At 25.0% G+C, this 22,056-nt stretch overlaps 3 protein-coding genes and 1 long non-coding RNA gene across 9 annotated transcripts in view; 3 read left to right on the top strand and 1 right to left on the bottom strand.

The window, feature by feature from the left end:
• LOC126905096 (sarcolemmal membrane-associated protein) lies at positions 1 to 3,313 on the top strand. Its single transcript, XM_050684498.1, has 2 exons — positions 1 to 147; positions 210 to 3,313. Exon 2 carries the CDS (start codon positions 241 to 243, stop codon positions 2,365 to 2,367), a length of 2,127 nt encoding a protein of 708 aa, XP_050540455.1. The 5' UTR covers positions 1 to 147; positions 210 to 240; the 3' UTR covers positions 2,368 to 3,313.
• LOC126905095 (DNA excision repair protein ERCC-6-like) lies at positions 19 to 11,075 on the top strand. The gene is made up of 17 exons (XM_050684497.1): positions 19 to 159; positions 3,853 to 3,987; positions 4,058 to 4,281; positions 4,623 to 4,822; positions 4,888 to 5,019; positions 5,803 to 5,968; positions 6,041 to 6,321; positions 6,426 to 6,583; positions 6,641 to 6,838; positions 7,006 to 7,287; positions 7,362 to 7,478; positions 7,789 to 7,899; positions 7,973 to 8,176; positions 8,253 to 8,423; positions 8,482 to 8,980; positions 10,067 to 10,280; positions 10,559 to 11,075. The coding sequence occupies exons 2-17, from the start codon at positions 3,862 to 3,864 to the stop codon at positions 10,836 to 10,838; spliced, it is 3,363 nt and encodes a 1,120-aa protein (XP_050540454.1). The 5' UTR covers positions 19 to 159; positions 3,853 to 3,861; the 3' UTR covers positions 10,839 to 11,075.
• LOC126905107 (uncharacterized) lies at positions 7,472 to 17,946 on the bottom strand. 4 transcript variants are annotated; one of them, XR_007703869.1, is made up of 4 exons: positions 17,673 to 17,946; positions 16,385 to 16,533; positions 8,002 to 8,156; positions 7,472 to 7,738 (listed from the first exon to the last, which is right to left on the bottom strand). It is a non-coding gene; the product is annotated as an uncharacterized LOC126905107 (long non-coding RNA). The 4 variants fall into 4 exon arrangements; XR_007703872.1 differs by lacking the exons at positions 16,385 to 16,533; positions 17,673 to 17,946 and adding an exon at positions 12,681 to 12,793; XR_007703870.1 differs by lacking the exons at positions 16,385 to 16,533; positions 17,673 to 17,946 and adding an exon at positions 9,080 to 9,266.
• LOC126905102 (G protein-activated inward rectifier potassium channel 3-like) overlaps positions 11,785 to 22,056 on the top strand; it is a 19,822-nt gene continuing 9,550 nt past the window's right edge. The window contains exons 1-2 of one of the 3 annotated variants that reach the window (XM_050684511.1): positions 11,785 to 12,303; positions 17,943 to 17,984. In XM_050684511.1, coding sequence (XP_050540468.1) covers positions 12,053 to 12,303; positions 17,943 to 17,984 — 293 coding nt within the window. In that variant the 5' untranslated portion in view covers positions 11,785 to 12,052. Of the gene's footprint in view, positions 12,304 to 17,669; positions 17,758 to 17,942; positions 17,985 to 22,056 lie in introns of those variants that run through there. The other 2 variants (XM_050684513.1, XM_050684512.1) reach the window with 2 other exon arrangements.

Below are 22,056 nucleotides of genomic sequence, written 5' to 3' on the forward strand. Positions count from 1 at the left end.
TTTATCTCTTCTTTGATTCTTCTAGTACATAGTTAATACCCATTATTTGTAAGTTAATAGTGTAAATTTTTGCGTAGTTTTAAAATTTTGTTTCTATAAAATGAAATTTCTTATGAACAATTAGAAAATTTGAAAGCTACCGTTTAAGTATTACATAAGGTAACTTCAGGTTAAGTATATTTTTAATCATTTTCATTTATATTTTGTAGTATAAAAAAAAATGTACTCCAAGAAGATATAATGGTTGAAAACATGAACTATGATACCAACACTGTCACAGGTTCTGCCTGTAAGGCAGTTCTACAGTATTGTGCCAATTCACATCCATTTGAAGAACGAACTCTCACACTTAGTCAACCTGTAAAAATTGGAAGGTTATTGGCTAAAGCAAAAGTTTGTCCTAACAATGGTATATTTGACTGCAAAGTATTGTCAAGAAATCATGCTTTGCTTTGGTATGAAAACAATAAATTTTATTTGCAAGACACTAAAAGCAGTAATGGTACATTTGTTAATAATCATAGACTTAGTAAAAGTGGTGAAGAATCTAAACCTCAAGAAGTATTTAGTGGTGATATAGTCCAATTTGGTGTTGATGTAATTGAAAATTCCAAAAATATATCTCATGGCTGTATAACAGCAATTCTCAAATTGTATAATGCAGATGGTTCTGAAGCTAAAGCTAATCCTATTAATAATTTTATTAATGATGTTTCAACCCAAGACTTATATACTATTGATGCTTATATTCGAGAAGCAATGCACAGGGAATTAAATTTGGAAAATAAATTGTTAAGTTTAGAAAAACTTTTATCAAATATTATTGGTGAAACGGACAACAGCTGGAAAGCTTTAGTTGCAGAAGATCGCCTGTTATCCAAAATTGAATTTTTAGAAAGCCAACTTCAGTATTATAAAAAAGATATTGGAGAAGATGAAATGAGAAAAGAAATATGTGACTTAAAACAATATAAATATTCATATCAAGGAATGGCAAAAGATTGTTTAAAAAAAGAGATGGAAGATAAATTAAAGTTAATGCAAAAATGTCAAGAATTAGAAAATTTACTAAAGCATTCTACTACTGAGCAAAACGCCTTAATGAAACATCTCAATGATGCACAAACAGAAATCAAAGATTTGTGCGCTAAACTCAATGTAGAAATTTCAAACCATGAAAATACTGTTAAAGAATATACTATAACAAAAGAACTCTATGAAACTGAATTGAAAACCTTAAAAGAAACTAAAAATGAAATAGAAAATAGTTTTCATAACCGTTGTGATGAAGTTGAAAGCTTAAAAGCTGAAATTGTTAAAATTAAAAATAAATTTAACAGCAAAAACATATTTTTCTCAAAGTTGGAGAATGACCATGAATTTAATGAAGAAACATCATTAAATCAATACTTAAATGATATATCATCAAACGTGGTACTTATATTACAGAGCCAACAAACATGTTTAACTCAAATAAATAATTTGCATTGTCAAATGCATAAAAATATAAAACAAAAGTCTGAAATTGAAAAACAAATATGTCAATTACAAACAGAGCTTGATTTGAATAAAGAATACATAATGAAATGTATAAAAGATAAAAATGTTGCTGAATTAAGCAGTTTAGATTCTGAAAAATTGAAGATGATCATAATTAAAGAAGAAAATTTATTAAATCTAGAAGAATTTTCTAAAGATATTGAAATTCAAATCGAATTTTACAAAAAAAAATGTGATAATATTGAAGGTAAATTATCTGAATTCAAAGATGTTTTGCAAGATTGTATAAGAAATTTGGAAGATCAAGAATCTTCATTAAAGCATTTAAAAAAAGAACTTTCTTGTAAAGAAGTTATAATAATTTTGATATCAAACTATTTATACCATCTATCAAGTTTAAATTCGAACAATATTTTCACAATTCCAAACATACTTCAAAAAAACTTAGATTGTTTTCATGACTCAAAAGATATTGATAATATTTTAGATAATCTCAAGTCTTCCTATTCGGAAAATTTAAAAAATGAATCACTGATATTTAGAGATAATGTTGAAAATGAAACATTACCGGACTCTCAAACAGATGGTTACTTAATACAAGATACAAGTTCAGTTACAACTGAAAGTAAAGAAGACTCAAATATTATTGAAAACAGATTAGAAAATTTATACGTAGAGTATAACTTATGTATCACAGAGAAGAACTCTTTAAAATACGAGTTAGAACAAACTCTATTAAAATGCAAGGAGTTGGAGCAGTATCCAAACTTTCATTTATTTTTTGCGTTACCATCAATAGTATTATTTTTAGTATTAGTCATTCGATTTTATACATACTTGTCTTATTTGACAGGAACAGCTGATTAAACATAGTAATATGTAAAATAATAATTTATATTTTGTTATTTTACGATTAAAATCTAAAATATAATTATAAATTTTTTACAAATAATATTTAATACCAACATTGTTACATGGATTGTATAATTCTTTATAATCTATCTTTTAATTTTTATATCTTAAGTTTATATTTAATGTACATATTATGAGGTAGTTTTATAAAGATTAAGTATTAGAATTGGAATCTCTGAAACATGTACTGAATTTTTACTCCTAAATGATAAATTATTACCATATCTCTAAAAATAGATAAATTTGGGATTTTGTCTCTATTTTTTTTTAGCTTTCACTATTGATTTGAATTGGGAATTTTAAAACAATAGAAACAAAACAATTTTTGTAAAAGAAGTATTTTTTTCATTACAATATAATTATTATGTTAATTTAATTATGTATTGAATTATAACCACATTAGTTTATATTAAATATGTATATGATTCATGTAATACAATTTATACCGAAATCTTAAATAATCTTAACATTTATTTAAAAATATGATTAAATTATAGTTTATATTTATTTATAAATTAAAACTTTATTGTCGCAACTGGGTCAGTTTCTTTGACTTTAAACAACCATTTAAATTTACCTTTAAATGAGATTAAAGATAGTCAAAATGTACTGATTAGTGTAAAGTGAAGTTGTTTTTTTATTTATAATTGTTTATTTTTTATTTTTTTCGAAATACTAACTATTGCTTTGTGAAATAAAATATGTGTATGATATAAAATATTCAAAGCTTTAATGTATACTGCTTTATTTTTTACTTTAAAGCTTGCCATTTTGTATTTATTTTGTTTTGTTAAGTTATTTAATAATACTTTATCAGCACAACTATTGCAATATATTTATTAAATTATTAAAATTTGCCATATATTTTTATTTATATACATATGTTTTACTATTTAATTATGAACAAAAATTCCACAAAATTGATTTAATATAAAATTAATTTCATGGAAATATAAATTACATTTGTATTGTCAAATACTTGAAATATTAATATTTATAATATTGTCTAATCATGTTAAGATTTGTAAAAAATTAATACCCTTTTTATAGTTGAATGTTGTATGTTGTTGAATTATTAAAAAAGTAGTTATTTTAACTTGTTGTCTTTTTTAATCAACCCTTTTAAATATGTACATTTGGAACGATAAAAACAATTTATAGCCAATTGATTAGATTTTAGAAATTACATAAATAATATATTTTCACTCACTTTTAAAATGTTATTAAATTTATCTTCTGCTAAATATCCATCTTTTAAAATGTATAATAGTTATATTAATGATTAAATTTGTTATAATGGTGGTGGTTTTTCATCAAATTTTTATTCTTTTCATGATTTTAAAACGAATTATTACGTTTCGATTTCGGTATATCAAAATTTAAAAACTCATAAAAAGGTCTTACAAAATTGAAATAGAACTCCGTTTATTTATTTTTCAGCTATTTAAAATGGACTCATTGGAACAGCCGCCTGACTCTTTAGAAAACTTGGATGAGCAAGATAGTTTCAATAATAGTAGTGGAATTCTCAAAATTAATAGAAACGAAATTGAAGCTATTCCTATCAATAAACAAGTATTAAATAAAGTTTTAAACTTAGTCAGAAAACAAAACTAAATAATTTGTAATATTTACAAATTTATAGCCTAAAGAATTACAAGATCTGAAAGGTTTAGTTGCTTACAATGTGAATGAATTTGAACATTCAATACTGAAACAAGTAGCTAATAATGATGTTAAAAATATTGAGATTACTGAAAAAAATACCATTGGAGCTTTAGTTTTAAAAGAAACTGAGAATGAACGAAAAATAAGAATAGGTGAAATGACTCCATTTGGTACAGTTGATACCCCAGAAAATACCAAAAGGTATAGCATTTATCATAGGATTAGACATGAGCCAGAAAAAGTCTATAAAAATTACCAATATTGTTTAGAATTTTTCATAATTTACCAATGAGAGACTTGTGGGCCTTCACAAAGCCCTCTAGGTGATAAATCATGCCAGAAACTTTTTAATTAAAAATTAATCTTAATTTATTTTATATTAAAAATGTGTGTTTATATCAATGTGCAAAATTTCAAGCATTTTTAAGATATTTACTAAAAATAATAATATTTTAAATTTGTGGTCCTATTTAGACATTTTTTTTGATTACATATTTATGTAGAATACATTTTTTTTAACCAACTGTCAATTTTTATAATAGTCTTGAAGATATTCTACAAAAATATTTACAATCTCAATTAAAACTCCAGTCAACAGCTCACAAACCTAAGAAAAATAATGTTGTTAATTGTATTAAATTGAAGTCAGAAACAGATTGTAGATCCATAAAATCAACTTATACTAAAGTTAAATTAAAAAAAACAGATTCTGAAAGTGAATACTTTCCTTCTTCCGAATCTGGTAATAGCTGTTATTTTACTATATTACCTAGTGATATTTCAAAATAAAAACTATTTATGCTATAGAGAGTGAATTAAAAATATGTTCAAAAAAAAAGTCTGCTAAAAAAAAGAAAATCCCTTCACATTTTAATAAATTGTTAGATGAAGATAGTAATGATTCTGATGATGATTTTTTTGATTCCAGAAAAAAATCAAGTAACTATTAAAATTATTTATATATGTTTCTTAGTCTATAACTAATGAGTATGAAAAGTATTGTATGGAATTATTTAATGTTCATTCAATCACCTTTGATAAAATAATTAAACTGTTTTGAAATTCTATCCAAGAAATATTATTTATTCTGGTTTAATGAATTATCAATTTTTAAAAATAAATTTGAATAATGTATAAATTATTTAACTATAATTAGTTTAAAAAGATATAGTAATTATTTTTGTTATTTATTTATTAAATATTCTATACTACTGTAGTAAAGAACTCATAATACTAAATAAAATGTAAAATAAGAACAAAAACTAAATCCTAAGTTTTTATTTTTGTAATTTCATAATACAAGGGCGTGTTTATATGAACACTATTCTGTATTCAAAGTCTACTCAGAATCTAACAAAATTTCACCTTTTAAATACAATTTTGAGGGGTTAAGAAGTTATTTTTTTTGTAATTGAATTCTATATAGGATAAAATACTAGGCACGTAAATACTAAATGACTTTTTATCATTTAATGTAAATTTTATGGTTAATTAGTATTAATTATCCTTAAGTATATTTTGTTCTCACAATAAGTTTTCATTGTATATTTATTTTAATTTTGAAGCAAAATTTAGAAAAATTATTTTGTAAATCAAAAGCTTAAAAAGATATCAAATTTTTAAGTGAACTCCAATTTTAAATTTCAAACCTTTAGATTATCAATAATAGCTTAAAAGGTCTTTTTTTTACATTTTTATGTTATTAGAATAATAACTTTTTAGGTCAATATATCACATTTGATGATGGCATTGAAGAAAACTACCAAGAAAGGTTACATGAATATGAAAAGTTTAATGCAGAGATAGCAACTGACAATAATGATTTTTTCCACTTAATTGATGGTGATTACTTTAAAGTACCAAAAGAATTATGGGAAAAATTATATAAGTAATTTAATATTTTTAAAATAATTTGAAATTAAAATAATTGTTAAATAAATAAAATATTTGTTTTTTAAAGATTCCAAAAAATTGGAATAAAATGGTTATGGGAACTCCATCAAAATGGTTATGGTGGTATTTTAGGTGATGAAATGGGTCTTGGAAAAACGATTCAAATCATAGTATTTTTTGGTGCTTTATATTGGAGTAGAATAAAAGAAAGAAGAACAGGTGTGCGTGGTCTTGGTTCAAGCATTATTGTTTGCCCAGCTACATTATTATATCAATGGGTTGAAGAATTTCATAAATGGTGTCCACCTATTCGTATAGCTATATTACACGAAACTGGTGTTTTTAAGGGTATTTTAAATAATAATAATTCAAATTATCCAACTGTTTTTACTATTGAATAAACTGTATTTAAATAATAAGCTTTTACTTAAAAGTTAAATTATTACTCTTAGGTAAACCTAATGTTTTGATTAGAGAAGTATGGTCTAATAAAGGAATTATAATAACTACTTATAATGGACTCCTAACACATGTTGATGATTTACTAAAATTTGAATGGCATTATACTATTCTCGATGAGGGACACAAAATAAGGAATCCTAATGCTAAAGTAAGTATAAAAAAATATCTAAAAACGCAGTTTTTAATTATTTTTCATCAAAATTAGATTACTATAGCAGTTAAACATATCAAATCAAATCATAGGATTATTGTTTCTGGTTCTCCAATTCAAAATAATTTAAAAGAATTGTGGTCATTATTTGATTTTATATTTCCAAGCAAACTTGGTACTTTACCAGCTTTTATAAAAAGTTTTGCTATACCAATAACACAAGGTGGCTATGCAAATGCAACTGAACTTCAAGTAAGTTATTATTTTGTTATGTCATTTATTAAAAATTATATATATATTTCATTTTTTTCTTATTTTCTACAAACAATGCTGAATAATTTATATGAATAAAAACCAGACCTTCAATAATTTTATATTTACTGACTATATAATAAAAATATATATTTCATTTTTTGCAGGTAGCTACTGCTTATAAGTGTGCTACAATTTTAAAAGATACTATTAAACCATATTTGCTTCGAAGGCTCAAATGTGATATTCAATCTCAAATCTCTCTTCCTGAAAAAAATGAGCAAGTGCTTTTTTGTCGATTGACCGAAGAGCAAAAAGTACTCTATAAACATTTTTTGGATCATTCAGATTTAATTCCAGAAATAATAAATGGGAATTGTAAAGTGTTTGTTGGTATATCACAACTGAGAACACTTTGTAACCATCCAGATTTATTTCAAAATAATATTGTAATACATTATTCAGACTCATATTTTTTTTATATATATTAAACTTAATTTTTACCAACTTTTTTTAAACACAGGAATCTGGCCCTTATGGTCATTGGAAGAAATCAGGTAAAATGATTGTTGTTGAAGCATTATTAAAACTTTGGAAAAAACAAGGTCATCGTGTTCTTCTTTTTACTCAAAGTGTTAAGGTTTGTTTCAATATATTATTCTAATTATGTAAATATTTTTAAATGATAATTTTAATTTTGTGAGACTTAGTGGTCGATTCTGTAACACAGCACTACTTGGTGCACATTTTCTTGGGTTTGAGACTCTATCACTGGTAATTCCATTTTCAAATAGTCAATTCAGTAATTGGAGTCACCAAACCTCTTTCTAGTGACAGATTATCCACCCATCCTATTTATTGTTAAGAAACCTTTCCTTTGAGGAAATGGCCATAAATAAGCTGTAAAAGTGAATACAAATTTTAATTTTTAATTATTATATTTATTTTAGATGTTGCATATATTTCAATCATTTATGATAGAACAAAATTATTCTTATTTAAAGTTAGAAGGATCTACATCAATAAGTTCTCGCCAACCATTAATTAATAAATTTAATCAGGTTTTCATCATTTTTATTTGTTTATTTTTGTCAATAAAAAAATAATTATATTTAATTTTATATTAAATAATAGGATCCTTCAATATTTATTATGATACTTACAACTAAAGTTGGTGGATTAGGTGTAAATCTTATTGGTGCTGATCGTGTTATAATTTATGATCCAGATTGGAACCCAGCTACTGATTTACAGGCCAGAGAACGTGCCTGGAGAATCGGACAATCTAGTCCAGTCACTATTTATCGACTACTAACAGCTGGAACAATTGAAGAAAAAGTAAGTTTTTTTATTAAAAAAAATTATTGTAATTACCTAAAAATTGTAACACTACAGCTCTTTAATGAATATTTAGATGTATCACCGACAGATTTTTAAACAATTTTTAACCAATAAGGTATTAGTAGATCCTAAACAGCGTCGATTTTTTAAGTCCAATTACCTATATGAACTTTTCACCCTTCAAGATATTGATGAAAATGGCTGTGTTGAAACAACAGATTTATTTGCGGGAACTGGTTCTGAAGTATATATGGCTTTAAAAAATATATATTTTTTTTTTATACTAACTTAATGTATTTTAGATAAAATTAAAACAGTTAATTAAAGAACGGTGTGAAAGAAAAAGTACAAAAACATTATCTGCTCGCTGTTCATTTACAGAAGAAAAAATAGAAGCAATGAAAAGAAAAGCTCGAGAACTTAGTAACAGGATAGTTAAAAAACCTAAAACTACATCCAATGAAAATATATGTATTTTTGAAGAGTTCTCTACAAATAAAAACACATTAGATACCAAAAAGTCGCTTTTATCTTATTCAAATGAAGATGTTGATAATAAAAGTTCATCGGTATCTATGAAAGAGAAATTAAATGAATCATTCTGTAACAATGGAAAAGAAATTGTAAATGAATATTCGATTTCTAGTTGCTCAAAAGAAAAACATGTACACTTAAAAAAACACGATAATTCTAAAATACCTTATTTAATAAAATGTGATGTGTATAAAGTACAAAACACTAATGAATGTTTATCCAAAAAACAAGATGATTATGTACTAGAAAAACTATTTAACAAAACAGGTTAACAAACATTTTACGAATAATGCTTTAAACATTATGATTAAATAATGTACAAAAATATATAAGAAAAACTATTAATGAAAATTGTCATATACTCACGAGTGTAGTTTTACTTATATATGCAGAGGCAATCTTAGAGTTTATTTAAGGAGAAAGGGTGTAGAATACAAATCTAACAATTTATTTGCTATTTTAATTTTGAGACTGTAATTGTTTTGTTGATGACATTTTTTTTTTAATCATACTTTTTAATGAATAGTATTAATTCACAAATGACACGACGTTAAAAAATAATGTCTAAAATGGTAATAACGATTAAGTTTTATCTTACTTTACTTCTTTGTTTTTTTACAACTAACATTTTTTCTTATAGCTATAATAATTTGTATAGAAAAATGTATTTATTATTACAATAATCACTGTGATTATAATGTAAGGATTCTTTTCAGCTTTTTTTTTCAGATTTTTTAAGCCTACCACGAATGATATATTAATTAATTAGTTAAGCTATCCAATAAACCTAAAAATTATTTAAAAAAAAATTTAATTTTCGTATTAGTATGCATTCAATTATAATAAAACTTTTACAACCACAATAGAAATAATTTGTTTAACTAATATTTGATGCACATTAAACTATAATTTGATAAAACAATAAATATGGGAGATTGGGACACATTTGATTGTGTTGGGTAAATTTTAAAATTTAATTTATTTCTAATTAAAATTTATGTTATTTAATATTTTACATTACAGGAATTTTTTATTTCGATATATACATTTTTTTTCCTGAAATATACTTTTTAAAAATTTTTGAGACTAAAAAAGAATTTTTGTTGCCCTTGGATTTTATCAGATGGGTGCATATGTTATAACCTACTATAAAAAATAGTAAATATTAAAGCAGGAATAAAAACCGTTTGATTCATTTGAGATTTTGATTAATTATAGAAACCAGTTTTTATAACATATGGTTTAGGTTTCGGTTATAAAAACCGAAAAACATAGATTTTAACCGGTTTCAATCTCTGATTTAAGTACAATTATTATGATAACATATTCTATATTTTGTTATCTTAATATTAGGATTGAAAGCTGCAATGAGACACGATAAAATTATGGAATCCACAAAAACAGAAATCATTTTAATTGAAAACGAGGCTAAAAAGTTAGCGAAAAAAGCTATTGAAGAGCTTGAAGCGTCTCGTGCTCAATGCTGGGAACCAGGAACGGGTCGTTTAAATTGGACTGGATCTCGTGGTACCGTTAAACCAAAATTACTATTCAATTCAAAAAATCAGTAAGTTTATTGTTATGCATTAAAAATGTTTTATTTGTACTCAAAATGGAATATATTTTCATTTCGACTGTAGGAGGTAATAAAATGTTTTCCGTGTGTATCCTCTTCTCCATAAAAATCCTAAACACATCACTGTTAATCTTATTATGGTCAAGCAATGATCACGAATTGCGCTTCTGTGAATATTTATTATTTTATCTTTCCTAATCAAAATGTCTGGGCACACGACTGAGTTTACATGTACTAACATTACTCATGTTTTATGTATATAAATATAGGAGTCAGACAACTACAAGTTCATCTCTAATAGAATTAATGAAAAAACGAAACGGCCTTGTAGAAGCCACTAATCATGAAATGGAAATACTCAATGAAATAAGACAATATCTTTTAGAAAACAACTTTTGTGTCAACACAGATCAAATCGTGAATAAATTTCGTGATAAATATCAAGCTGAAGACACGCCATTATTCAAATCACTTTTAAGTGAATTATGTACATTTCATAGATGTTCTGACAAGACTGGCGTATGGAAGTTGAAAGAAAAATATTGTTAAAAACTAAATGTTATTTTTGTACATTTAAAAGATAATAATTCTCTATTTGTTATTTATTTATTTATTTTTCATCTTTTTTTTGTAATCATTTGCCTTGCTTTTTGCAACGGCTTGTTCCTACCTTAGTTAAAATTAAAAACTTAGTTGAGCAGAAAATATTAATTACTATGTAAACAAAATATATAAACTACAAGTGCTGTACATCATTCTATTAAAAAAAAAATTATTAAATTTAAATTGCCTTAATGTATTATTAAAATTTACAGTGTTTGCGAATACGGTAAAGAGACGTTCTACAAAAATTATTTAATTCAAAACATTTTTTAGGGATTGTGTTATACATAAATTTTCTCGTACTTATTACTCACTATAAAAATATAAGGTGCTATACGAAAAAATTTTTTTACTGATTTAAATTTACTAGTGTATTACAATAACGGCTAAAATTGTAGACAAATAATTTTAGTAATTTTTAGAAAGAGGTGTTTCACTCACCCTTTTGTAAATGGTCTTAATATTTTCTCTTTTTAATACACTTATAAATAATCAATTAAATTATCTTCCTATTGTTAATTTTTACTTTATTTGAAATGTAGGTATGTTATTAAATAAACGCATTATTTTTGATGATTAATTATGAATTGCTCATGATTTTGATTTAAGGTTTATTTACATATTCATTATGAATATGTAAATAAAAAATTGTTTTCATCTTTCAAATTTTTAATTTAGTTGAAGCAAACAAAACCTATATAAAATTTTCCATGTGTCTAAAATGCATAGTTTGGCTGTAAATTTGAAAGAAGTACAGCGAGTGAGATATGACATAGAACACTCGAAATTATGAGTCCCCTCCATAATTTTTGGGATCCTCGTTGCACTCTAACACGCGCGCACCACCATCGCACAAAACGAAAGGTAGGGGCACGGTGGCTGCTGCGAATCCCTAACATTACTAGTACACGTTAATCTCCGTTCGGTGTTTCGTGTTAATCTGTATACCTCTCTACAAGGTACTAAAGATACACGCGGTGGATCAAAACGTCTTACATTTTATATTTTATATTATCACAGTAGGGAAATCTTCGAAATAAAAGTGTTACAATTTCTTTGGCTAGTTGCAGCAATGGTCGAATTTTCCGAAAAATCACTTTTGCTGGGTAGAACGTCTCAATAGTGTTAGTGATTCCGGTTCTTGAGCAATAGGTCACCAAATGCACGGGGCCGCCGGTGGTCGTCGCTTGTCGACGCCATGGGAGCAACTCATCAGCTCGACTATGACTCCGACTACTGCGGTGGCTGTAAAACTGGCCGTAACAGACGAACCAGATCCATCAGAACCCAACGGTACTATACCAGGAGAAACTGGACAGCGAACAGGCGGTGGATTTTTAAGTTCCATACGAAAACGCTTACCGATCTTTTCCAGTTTGTCATTGAACAAAAATGGTCAGACAAACTTCAGGTCAGTCGGCTTAACCTTCTTTTTAACCAAGGCAGTGTTTGTTTTTATTTCATTAAATATTAACTATGAGTATAAAATTTCATTTATTTTAATTTAGACACGATATTATGACGGACTTTGAAACCTTCCCAGTAAAAAAAAAAATATTTCAATTTATATGCATTTTTTTTTAATACATAAAACACTCAAAGTTAATATGCTTAATACGATTTCTTTTGATTTTAATGTCTAATTCAGCCCCAGATTTAGAGGAGGACCAAGGGACTCATATGTAATAGGAGCTTACAAAGAAAATGAACCTAGTCTTGTATTTTACTTATTTGGTATAATAACTTAAAATAAAATAAAGTTGTATTATTATTAATTAATTTTATTACCTGTAGTTTTATTTGTGTTGTAATGATAAATTTGTTTACATAAAAACTGTTCTTGGGGGCCTTTAAAAATCTAGCCCCGGATAAAAGACTGATAAAAACCAGCCAACTAAAACCTTTTAACTATATTGTAAAACAATTGGTTTAATGACGAAAAAAGTACAAATTAATAAAGTGAATATCGTGATGTTACATTACACCTCCCCCTAAAATATGATATTATATAATAAATTACATAGAGGGTTGAAAACATTTAAACATTGTGTAATATAACGGTTTTATAATCTACTTAGATATATTTTCATCGTTATACAAAGTTGTTGGATATTCAATGGGATAGTAATATTTTAATGAGTAAAGTAGATTGTTGAACTTATAATAATGTATTTGTGCAATACAATTCGTTTTATACTAATAGTTATTATTTTACTGTATGATAACACTTAAAACTTCTATGACATCTGCTTTCTAAAAACACCTGCGTTAGCCATTTGTCATTTAATATTAAAATATATACATGTTTAGCATTGTTTTATGTTGATAAGCTTAAAAAAAATTTACGTTTTAATTTTAAATTTTTTATTTTTGGATAAACTGAAATTTGTGAAACGATTTGTCTAAAAAAATGGCATCCGTCAGATATTGTTTCTTTTGTTGTTTAATGTATTTAATACTGTTTTACCTAAGGTCAATGACATGGCATATATCGATAATATTATTCTTTTATTCCTTTAAAAAATAATTGTTGGCTGTTAAATCCAAAGAATTCGATTTTAGTCGAATTTTATTTATGGTGCGCCAAGTGCTCAGCGTATTTTTTTTATTCTTATTATTAAATCATGCAAAGCACGTGGGAGACGACCATTGACTACACCACTCTAACAGTACACAAAATAGTTAATGTTAAAAAAACTGTTAACTTTTCTCAGAATTTTTACGATATATTTATGCTGTTAAATTATGCTAAAGTACATCGAGTGCTGAATATTTAAATTTTATACTTCTGTTTAATGCCTATGAAAGCTTGAATGTTAACTAATAATAGTACTTTCATCTTAAATATTGAAATGACAATAAACAATACGCATATGAATATTCGTCCAATAACAAAACATTGCATACTATTTCTAAATGCACTTTTTATACTTTACTTAGCTTAAATTATTAAGTTAATTCTTGAAATTTATATTCTACATTAAAATTATAATTTTAATTACATTATATTATAACTTCTATAAAAAATATACTTATTCAAAAGCGTAATAAAATGTCATTAATACATAATTAAAAAAATTATTTACAAATTCTTCTGAGCTTCAACTTCTAAAAATTCTTTTTCTTTTTCCTCGCTCTTATCCTAACTACTTGAGGTCGACCACCCTTATCCTAAACTTCTACTAAATACGATCTCCCAAATATATCCCGTCCACATATCATATTCGATAACATCCCTCTATCTCTTTTTTAAATATAATACTTAATTTTAATTTTAATTTTTAACTTTAATTTTTTTAAATATAAGAACTTAATTTAAAAATTGTTCAATACTAAATCGCACGACCTTAATTCATTTTTTTCATTTAAAACGAACTTTGAACAATTAAACTAGTTCATTCTAAGGTTTGGAATCAAGCAATTTTTTATATTATGACTTTAAAAATAATATTAAAGTATAATCGATGACGATTAAAACTTGATATTGACTTAAAATCTCAATAGTTATTATTAATTTTAATAATTTTGAATTTTGAATTTAGCGAATTTCGATGATTTTTAATATATTTTAACATAGTTTTTTAGTCGACTTTACTTACAGTGAAATAAAAAAAAAGTAAAATGTGCAGCAAATAGTTCAATATTTTTACAAAATTTAACCAATAGAATGAATAAATTAATTATTAGTTGTAAATAACTAGTAAATTTAGTTATTATATTTAAATTAATTAGATAGTTATTGCGCTAGAGAATTTTGTTTACTTGAAAGTCTAGGAAAATTACCATAAAATATTTTATAGAGATTTTATAAGCTATTTTGAAGTGTATGAGATGTCTAAAATTTTATTTATACTTATATTATACAAAGTGCCATTAATCTTAATTATTTTCTTTCTAAATATTAAAATCCGAATAATTAAATCTATCTTATTATTTATTAAAGTAAGATCATTAATAATAATTAGTTATGTTTTAAAACTCTAAAAATTTAGCTTTAGCGCCTTAATTCATTTTTTTTTACACGTATTATACGTTTTAAAGATTTTCAGAACTATTCTTGTGTATAAATTGTGAAAACCAAAACAAGAAACTCTGCTCAGACGTCAATAAAGTGTTATATATAACTTTGTTGTAATAACTTCCCTAAATAATATCAGAAATACGTACAAAGATATATGCATAAATATACGAATATATACAATTATAGCACTATTAACTTGAATAGTATTTTAGGATCCATTATTATAGTAGCTATTAATGTGGCCATGAAAGTTAAACTTTTTAAATAACATTTTTATTCAGGAATATTTGGGTTATTTAGAAAAAAATAGTGACACTAAATTTATTCTACTTATCATATAAAGCTAAATCACTCTGTATAATTATATTGATAGTAATAGCTTGTAATATTTAGTATTCAATATCTTATGCTTTGTTAACGCATAAATGAAAAAAATAGACTAATAATATTTGTTATAGCTTTTAAATGGTAATTTTTATTTTTCATACTTCTCCTTATTCACTACTGGTTAATATAGTTTTATTATTTATTTTGTTGTGTTTTTATTTACACATACTTTGGTATAACGTGTCTCAGCTTCATCCATAATTTTTGTTTGGCTTCATTTCAATTTTTAATTTACATTGTAATTTTTAAAACAAAACGATTTAAAATTATTTGATGGTTATTTAAAACATTGAAATAATGTATCTGCTGTTCGTTGTATTTTTCTTGTTACTTTATCACATAGAAACAATTTGTACAGAATTTTTTAAAGAACTAATGTTTTGATCATTAAAGAGTGTTAGCTTTTATATTAACAAATAATAAAGAACATTGAACAATGACTGATGGAGGTTCTTATGTATATGAAAATATTACAAAAATAATTTTAAAGAACATGGTTTGGTAATATTTTAGGAACGGTCATTTTTTTTAAAGGATGGCCGAGTAAATTGGCTTGGATTGTCTTGAGTCTTAAAAATAATAGTGTCGCACTATCATATAGTTAAGTAAATATTCGGACATCGTCTTGAAAATTTGCCTTTTGAATTTCCAGTCTTACAGACTAAACATTTTGCGAATAATGTTGACTACATTCAAAGGTCTGTAAGCGGATGCAGTTCGAAAGGTAAATAATTTTTTCTAGATAATGTACATATATTTGTTTATTTACTTAACTCGCTGTACTTGTGTCATATTTATAATTATTTCAGTAACGTATTCAGAAATTTAGTATTAGTTATTATTTAGAAAACCACTTCTAATGTTTTTTTCCCTGTGTGGTCAGGACCCCATGACACCCCCCACTCATATATACAACAATGAACTATTAAAAAAATGTATTATAAACGTTTGGTATGAAATCTATAAACCTTGTATCTTAATTTTTCATCTGTTATCAGTGATAAGTTGGTAATTTTTTACCAAATATTTATTCTTGAATATTACGGTATCTATTATGATTACTTTAGTAGAAAATAATAATGACTTATCGGTAAAAAATTATTGATAACAATTGAACTGAAGCCAACAGCTGTTATACAATGAGTGCATTTACACACATAATTACATTCAATCATCAGTTGTGTTAATTTGTTGCATTTGTAACATACGAATACTTTAATAATAATGTATCAACTGAAAAAATGATATTTTTGTAACAAGTTTGCACACATTAAAAAAAAAAACTTATATTAAAACAATAAATTTTTGACCATTCCAAATAATTTATGATAAAATTTAACTAACTATTTTTGTTATATTCTTGTTTAAGTATTTGGTAAGATTTAAATGAAAACACAAATCTTATCCCATCATATCTTATGTTAATTATTCGACGAAGAAGCTCGATTAGAAATAATGTTATGTAATAAATATTTACGGGGATTTATTCATAATATATTTTAAATATTAAGATAATATGGTAACTCTTAATTGTGATTTTTAACCAAATGTGTGGTTTTACGTGGTATACATATAGATTTTTATCCAGTAAAATTAGTTTGAAGTATAAATGTCATTCAATTAGTTCATTGCAATAAAATAACTTGTGAATATTAAGATTTTAATTAAACTTGTGATAAATGTAATTTACGTAGCAAAACGATTAAAAATTAATATGATACTCGTTTTGCTTTATTTATTTATTAAATTATCTATATTATTACTTTATTAAGCTAAAAAGCTAAGCTGAAAATGCATAGGAATTTATTGTCCTCCATAATGTTGAACAATAACTAATTAAGTAATAATTTTTTAAACTCATTTCAAGATATGTTATTATTATCCAGCGTAACTTAAGCTTAAATTTCACTTGAATATTTTTTAAACGTAAGACCCACACTTAATTATTGAACGATTAAGTATAGCATCACTTTAACCAAATTTTAGGTTAGCAACAAGTTATCAAACACTAAATGAAAACATTTTACTTGTTGTTTCAAAACTCAATCTTTAATTAATTAGTAAAATTTAAGGATTGAAATTAATAAATGTTATGTCATAGTTAAAATTGTGCTTTAATTTTAAATCCAAATATATTCTTATATGTTAATTATATAAAATGTATTCACAACAAATAATTACGATGGAGATTTCATAATTTTATGATACATATGAGTAAAAATATCACTTTTAATTATATTATTAAATAAAATTTAAATTATAAACAAAAAACGTAATCAAAATGCATTTTTTGATTAATTTATCATGTGTTGTTGGAATGTAAGACCTCTGACCCCTTTACATATCATAAGAATATAAGACAATTAGATTACCGGTTAGTATTCTTAAACAGTATTTTTGACATGTATTTCGTTATTCTTGGTTAATATTATTAATTAATAACGTAGGAAAAATGAAGTAAGTTAATTATTCATGATTATAATTTTAAAATGATATTTTTGAGCGATAAAAAGTACAAATTTAGTTTGTAACGGTTATAATATAACGAAGGCTAAACATATGAGTACTTCAATAAACAATGTATACAAATGAGTTAATAAATACAAAAGTCAAAATGATAAGTCATTATTTTCTGGTTTCAGAAATACGGATCGCATCAAATGTGACGGAGAGTCCCGACCAATGTGAGTAGGATTTTTAAATATTTTAACACTTGTCACTATTGTTATTTTATTTATATATAATGTTGTTTTATGCACGAGCGAGATAAATTATTAAAAGCATGGCAAATATTTGGCTTATCTTTATGTTAATTCTATGAAGCAAACTCTATTTTTTTTTACAAAATTTGTTTTATCAGTAGACGATAAATAACATCTGTCAGCCATATTCTCTATTTAGTAACAATTATTAAATCTTTACTGCATATTATAAATAATACTTACAGAGACAAATACTATTCCTACAATGATTTGTGAATAAACACTATTGTGTTTGTATAAAATATTTTTAGACTCTGAGTTTTATAACAAAACATTTAACAACTTTAATTAGTTTTAGTACTTTGATACTTAAATTGAGTACTAGCCATTTACTTGAATGATCAATTTTTCTAGTAAACGAAAATATTAGTTATAAAACTCAGTTTAAATTTATCAAAAACATTTGCTACCATAAAAATTGAAATGTGTTGTTATGTAGGGATTATTCATTTTACAAGGACCAGTATACAGTGTCTTGGATTGTATCCATTTTAACTAAGCTATTCAAATATATCATTGTTAAATGTTTAGTACATATTTATATATTATATTATACAAAAGACTCGTTAAATTATTTAATTTTTAATTAAAATCATATTAAATGTAATTATATATTACTTAATTTTTTGTTTTTATTTTTATGAATTCTATATTATTTTCGTCGTATATTGTTTTGTTTTACAAAATGCATTATGCATTATGAACATTTTTCCTGTAAATATCATTTAATTCATTATAACTCATTAGAGTTCATAAAATTGATTATCATGTGATGACATTCTGTATTACGTTGTTATACATCACAGTTCTCTTGAGGTTTTTTTTATTTCATTTTAGTTAACTGCTAAAATTGGATTTTTTCGGTTAACACAATTATGATTAACTTCTAAAATAATACGCATTTGTTTTTTTCAAATCTTATCAACGGACTATTTATTAATATTTTTTTATTTTTGAATAGTTTAATTATGTATTTCTATGCTACAATTTTTTTTTGTTACAAACCATTATGAATGGTACCACAAAGAGACTATAGTTCAAAGTATAAAATAAGTCTCACCATTGTAAATTTTGGTATTCCAAGTTATTTAAAAATTATTATGAATTTCAACAATAATTTTTATTAATATAAAAATTATTTAAATATTAAGTATTCCTACTGCTGAATTATGTACTTAATACAATCAATTAATCACACTTTCATTATTTATGCTGACATTAATGCTAAACATAAAATTTGGGGTAGTCAAGTTTCCCATACGAGAGGGCACTCTCTTATAACTTTATAACACATCAACACAACGGGTTACATCATCAACAATAGTTACTCAACAATATTGCGCCGGTGTTTTTCTAGATGTAGCGCGGGCGTTTGACAATGTTTAACATGAAGGACTCCTTTTCAAAAATATTTCCTGCACCTGACTAATACTTATATACTAATTTGTAGATCACTCTTTCAAAATGCTCCATAATCCTGAGCACTTATTTGACTATAATATCATCTCAAATGGTGTGAGTCAAGGTAGTGATTTAGCTCCCATCTTATCAGTGGGATGATTTCAATTTTAAAGGGTGCAATCTATTTAGTGGACAAATTTTTGAACAAATGAAAGTCGTGAAAAATATTTTTAAACTTTTATTTTTTACGTAAGAAATTTAAATTAAACAAATGAATCTTATTTAATTTCATTGAATGTATAAAAGAATTTTAATTTTTCGATAAAAATTCAAAGTAAATTATATTAAAAAAAAAAAGATTATCAATAAAAATAAAATATTTAGGTTTATGACATGTCCTTAGGCCCAAAACCAACAAAAATGTTGAAGTGGCTTATTGTATCTAACATCTCCTCTATAAAGTTTCGTTTTGTATAATTATCCATTTGGTTTTTCTGAAATGTTGAAATATAATTTGAAAATGGTGGGCTAAGCCCCTCCAATCTCCCAATTTGTGAATATGGATATGTTATGCATAACATATTTGTAAGATATTATAGACAAAATAAAAATGTATAATATATTAATATAAATAAGTAAAAACACTAAAAATATATCTAATAAAACATTCAAATTAAATACTAATCAACGTTTTTTGGATTTTAGTGAAAATATTCACAGATTTAAGTAATTCAATGTTTTTCAACTGCAATATTTAATTTTCCTAATTTTTTTTATACATCAAAAATATTAAAATTTATAACTTGAAATGTTATGTTTAAATTTATTTAATAGCTCACGTTTTGATGTATTGTGTTTCATGTAAATTACAAACGCTTCACTCCAAACTTTCCTCAAATTTAAATCAACTCATTGCAAACTTGGCTACTTACTTGCCATCTAATAATTCTCGTCTAATTAAACTTTTCAAAAGAAAATGGTGTCGTGACTTACTTTATTTTCATAATAGTATTCATAAGGCATCTATAATGTGAAATTTCCTTCCAATTAAATAATTCATGATATATATCATTAAAAACAATAAAAACGTTAAGTTAAATCCATGTATTTATTGTTTGTTTAATTGCACAATTTGGCTCGCATTCTGGTACAAATAATATATCATTACTATTGCTTTTTGCCATAATTAAATTATCATTTTCAAGTTAAGTGAATTGCCAATAATACACAAATTATCTTAATCGTCTAAATCTAGTGTATACTCTATGAATTTTTTTTGACATTTAAATTAGATAGCTGTATTATTAGCTATAAGATATCTTATATTATTATCTTACAATATTTTAAATATTACATTTTTTAATTAAACACGCAGCCATGAAAATGCTGTAAAAAAAAATATATATAAGATAAATCTTTTTACGCTAGCCACTCGATTTCACTAAAAATAATAATTATAGTGTCATATATTTTTTGATTTGTCAGTTATTTATTACTTGTTTAATTCATTATTTATATTATTTGAATATCTTATGAGGTTGTCAACTTTATTTTTTTTTTAAGTGGTAATATATATTTTTAACTAGCTTTTAAAATAGGAAATGATTTAATTAAGAAAATGATTGGTCGATAATAACCTTTGGACTAGTATTTCAAAAGTTACTAACATTTTTATACCTAGACGGGGGAGGGTTGTGATCAAGAAATATTGTTACATACAAGCTCCACGTTCAGTCTATATTTTAAAATAACGTAATAATTTCCGAAATGATGTGCTTAAGTAATAAGTCATTTACTTGATAAAATCATTTGCAATTTTATAAGCTAGTTAAATGTGTATGTTACAATTAAAAGAAATTATGTTAACACCCATACAATTATTAAAAAATAATTAATATCTGATTAATCAAGAAATATATAAGACTGAAAAATCCCAAAAATATTTTTCTTAACATAGTTATTATTTTGAGAGATATCAAATGGTTAGTATTAAAAAAATATCGTGTATATATCAAATTCATTTGTGACCAGTACATTTAACAAAAAAAAAAAAACCAAACAATGGTTCATCTGTATTTAGCAGTAAAAACATTATTTTTAGTTATATTTATGTGAATCAAACATTTTTTGATATAATTGGCAGATTAAATTTAAATTGTTAACAGTTGTTATATAAATCCCCTTATTAATACTCATGTAATTCTGCATGTATCATAAATTTTGCGTGTCGATTAAAAAACATAACTGTAATTAAATTTTGTGCCAACCACGTGTGTCGAATTTTCAGCAACATATATATATATATATATATACTTGTATATGTTGCATTGTCTTTGCCATTCGACGGACGGTGCCCATGGCATTCGTCCATCACAACATTTTAAGGCGGCATAATAAAATAAAGATATCCGGGGAAGGCAGACGCTTTGGGAGGTTTCCTAATTACATTTGCGTCCAAAATGTGTTTTTATTTGCGTCTTGTACTATTGAACCGCGAACGACTTGCAAGTATACAGGTTGCATGTGTGTGTGTTTAAAAAGGCGAGATGAGTCGTAGCCGAGTAGGAACCGTTTGATTTTTTGGCTGACGTCC

This window comes from Daktulosphaira vitifoliae, unplaced genomic scaffold (genome assembly GCF_025091365.1).
Source record: "Daktulosphaira vitifoliae isolate Bord-2020 unplaced genomic scaffold, ASM2509136v1 Scaffold_4, whole genome shotgun sequence".
NCBI lineage: Eukaryota > Metazoa > Arthropoda > Insecta > Hemiptera > Phylloxeridae > Daktulosphaira > Daktulosphaira vitifoliae.

Coding starts and splice junctions, on each gene's coding strand:
- LOC126905096 (XM_050684498.1), top strand. CDS start 241: ATGGTTGAAAACATGAACTATGATACCAACACTGTCACAGGTTCTGCC.
- LOC126905095 (XM_050684497.1), top strand. CDS start 3,862: ATGGACTCATTGGAACAGCCGCCTGACTCTTTAGAAAACTTGGATGAG. Junction 4,823..4,887: donor CTTTCCTTCTTCCGAATCTG/GTAATAGCTGTT, acceptor TTTATGCTATAG/AGAGTGAATTAAAAATATGT. Junction 5,020..5,802: donor TGATTCCAGAAAAAAATCAA/GTAACTATTAAA, acceptor ATAACTTTTTAG/GTCAATATATCACATTTGAT.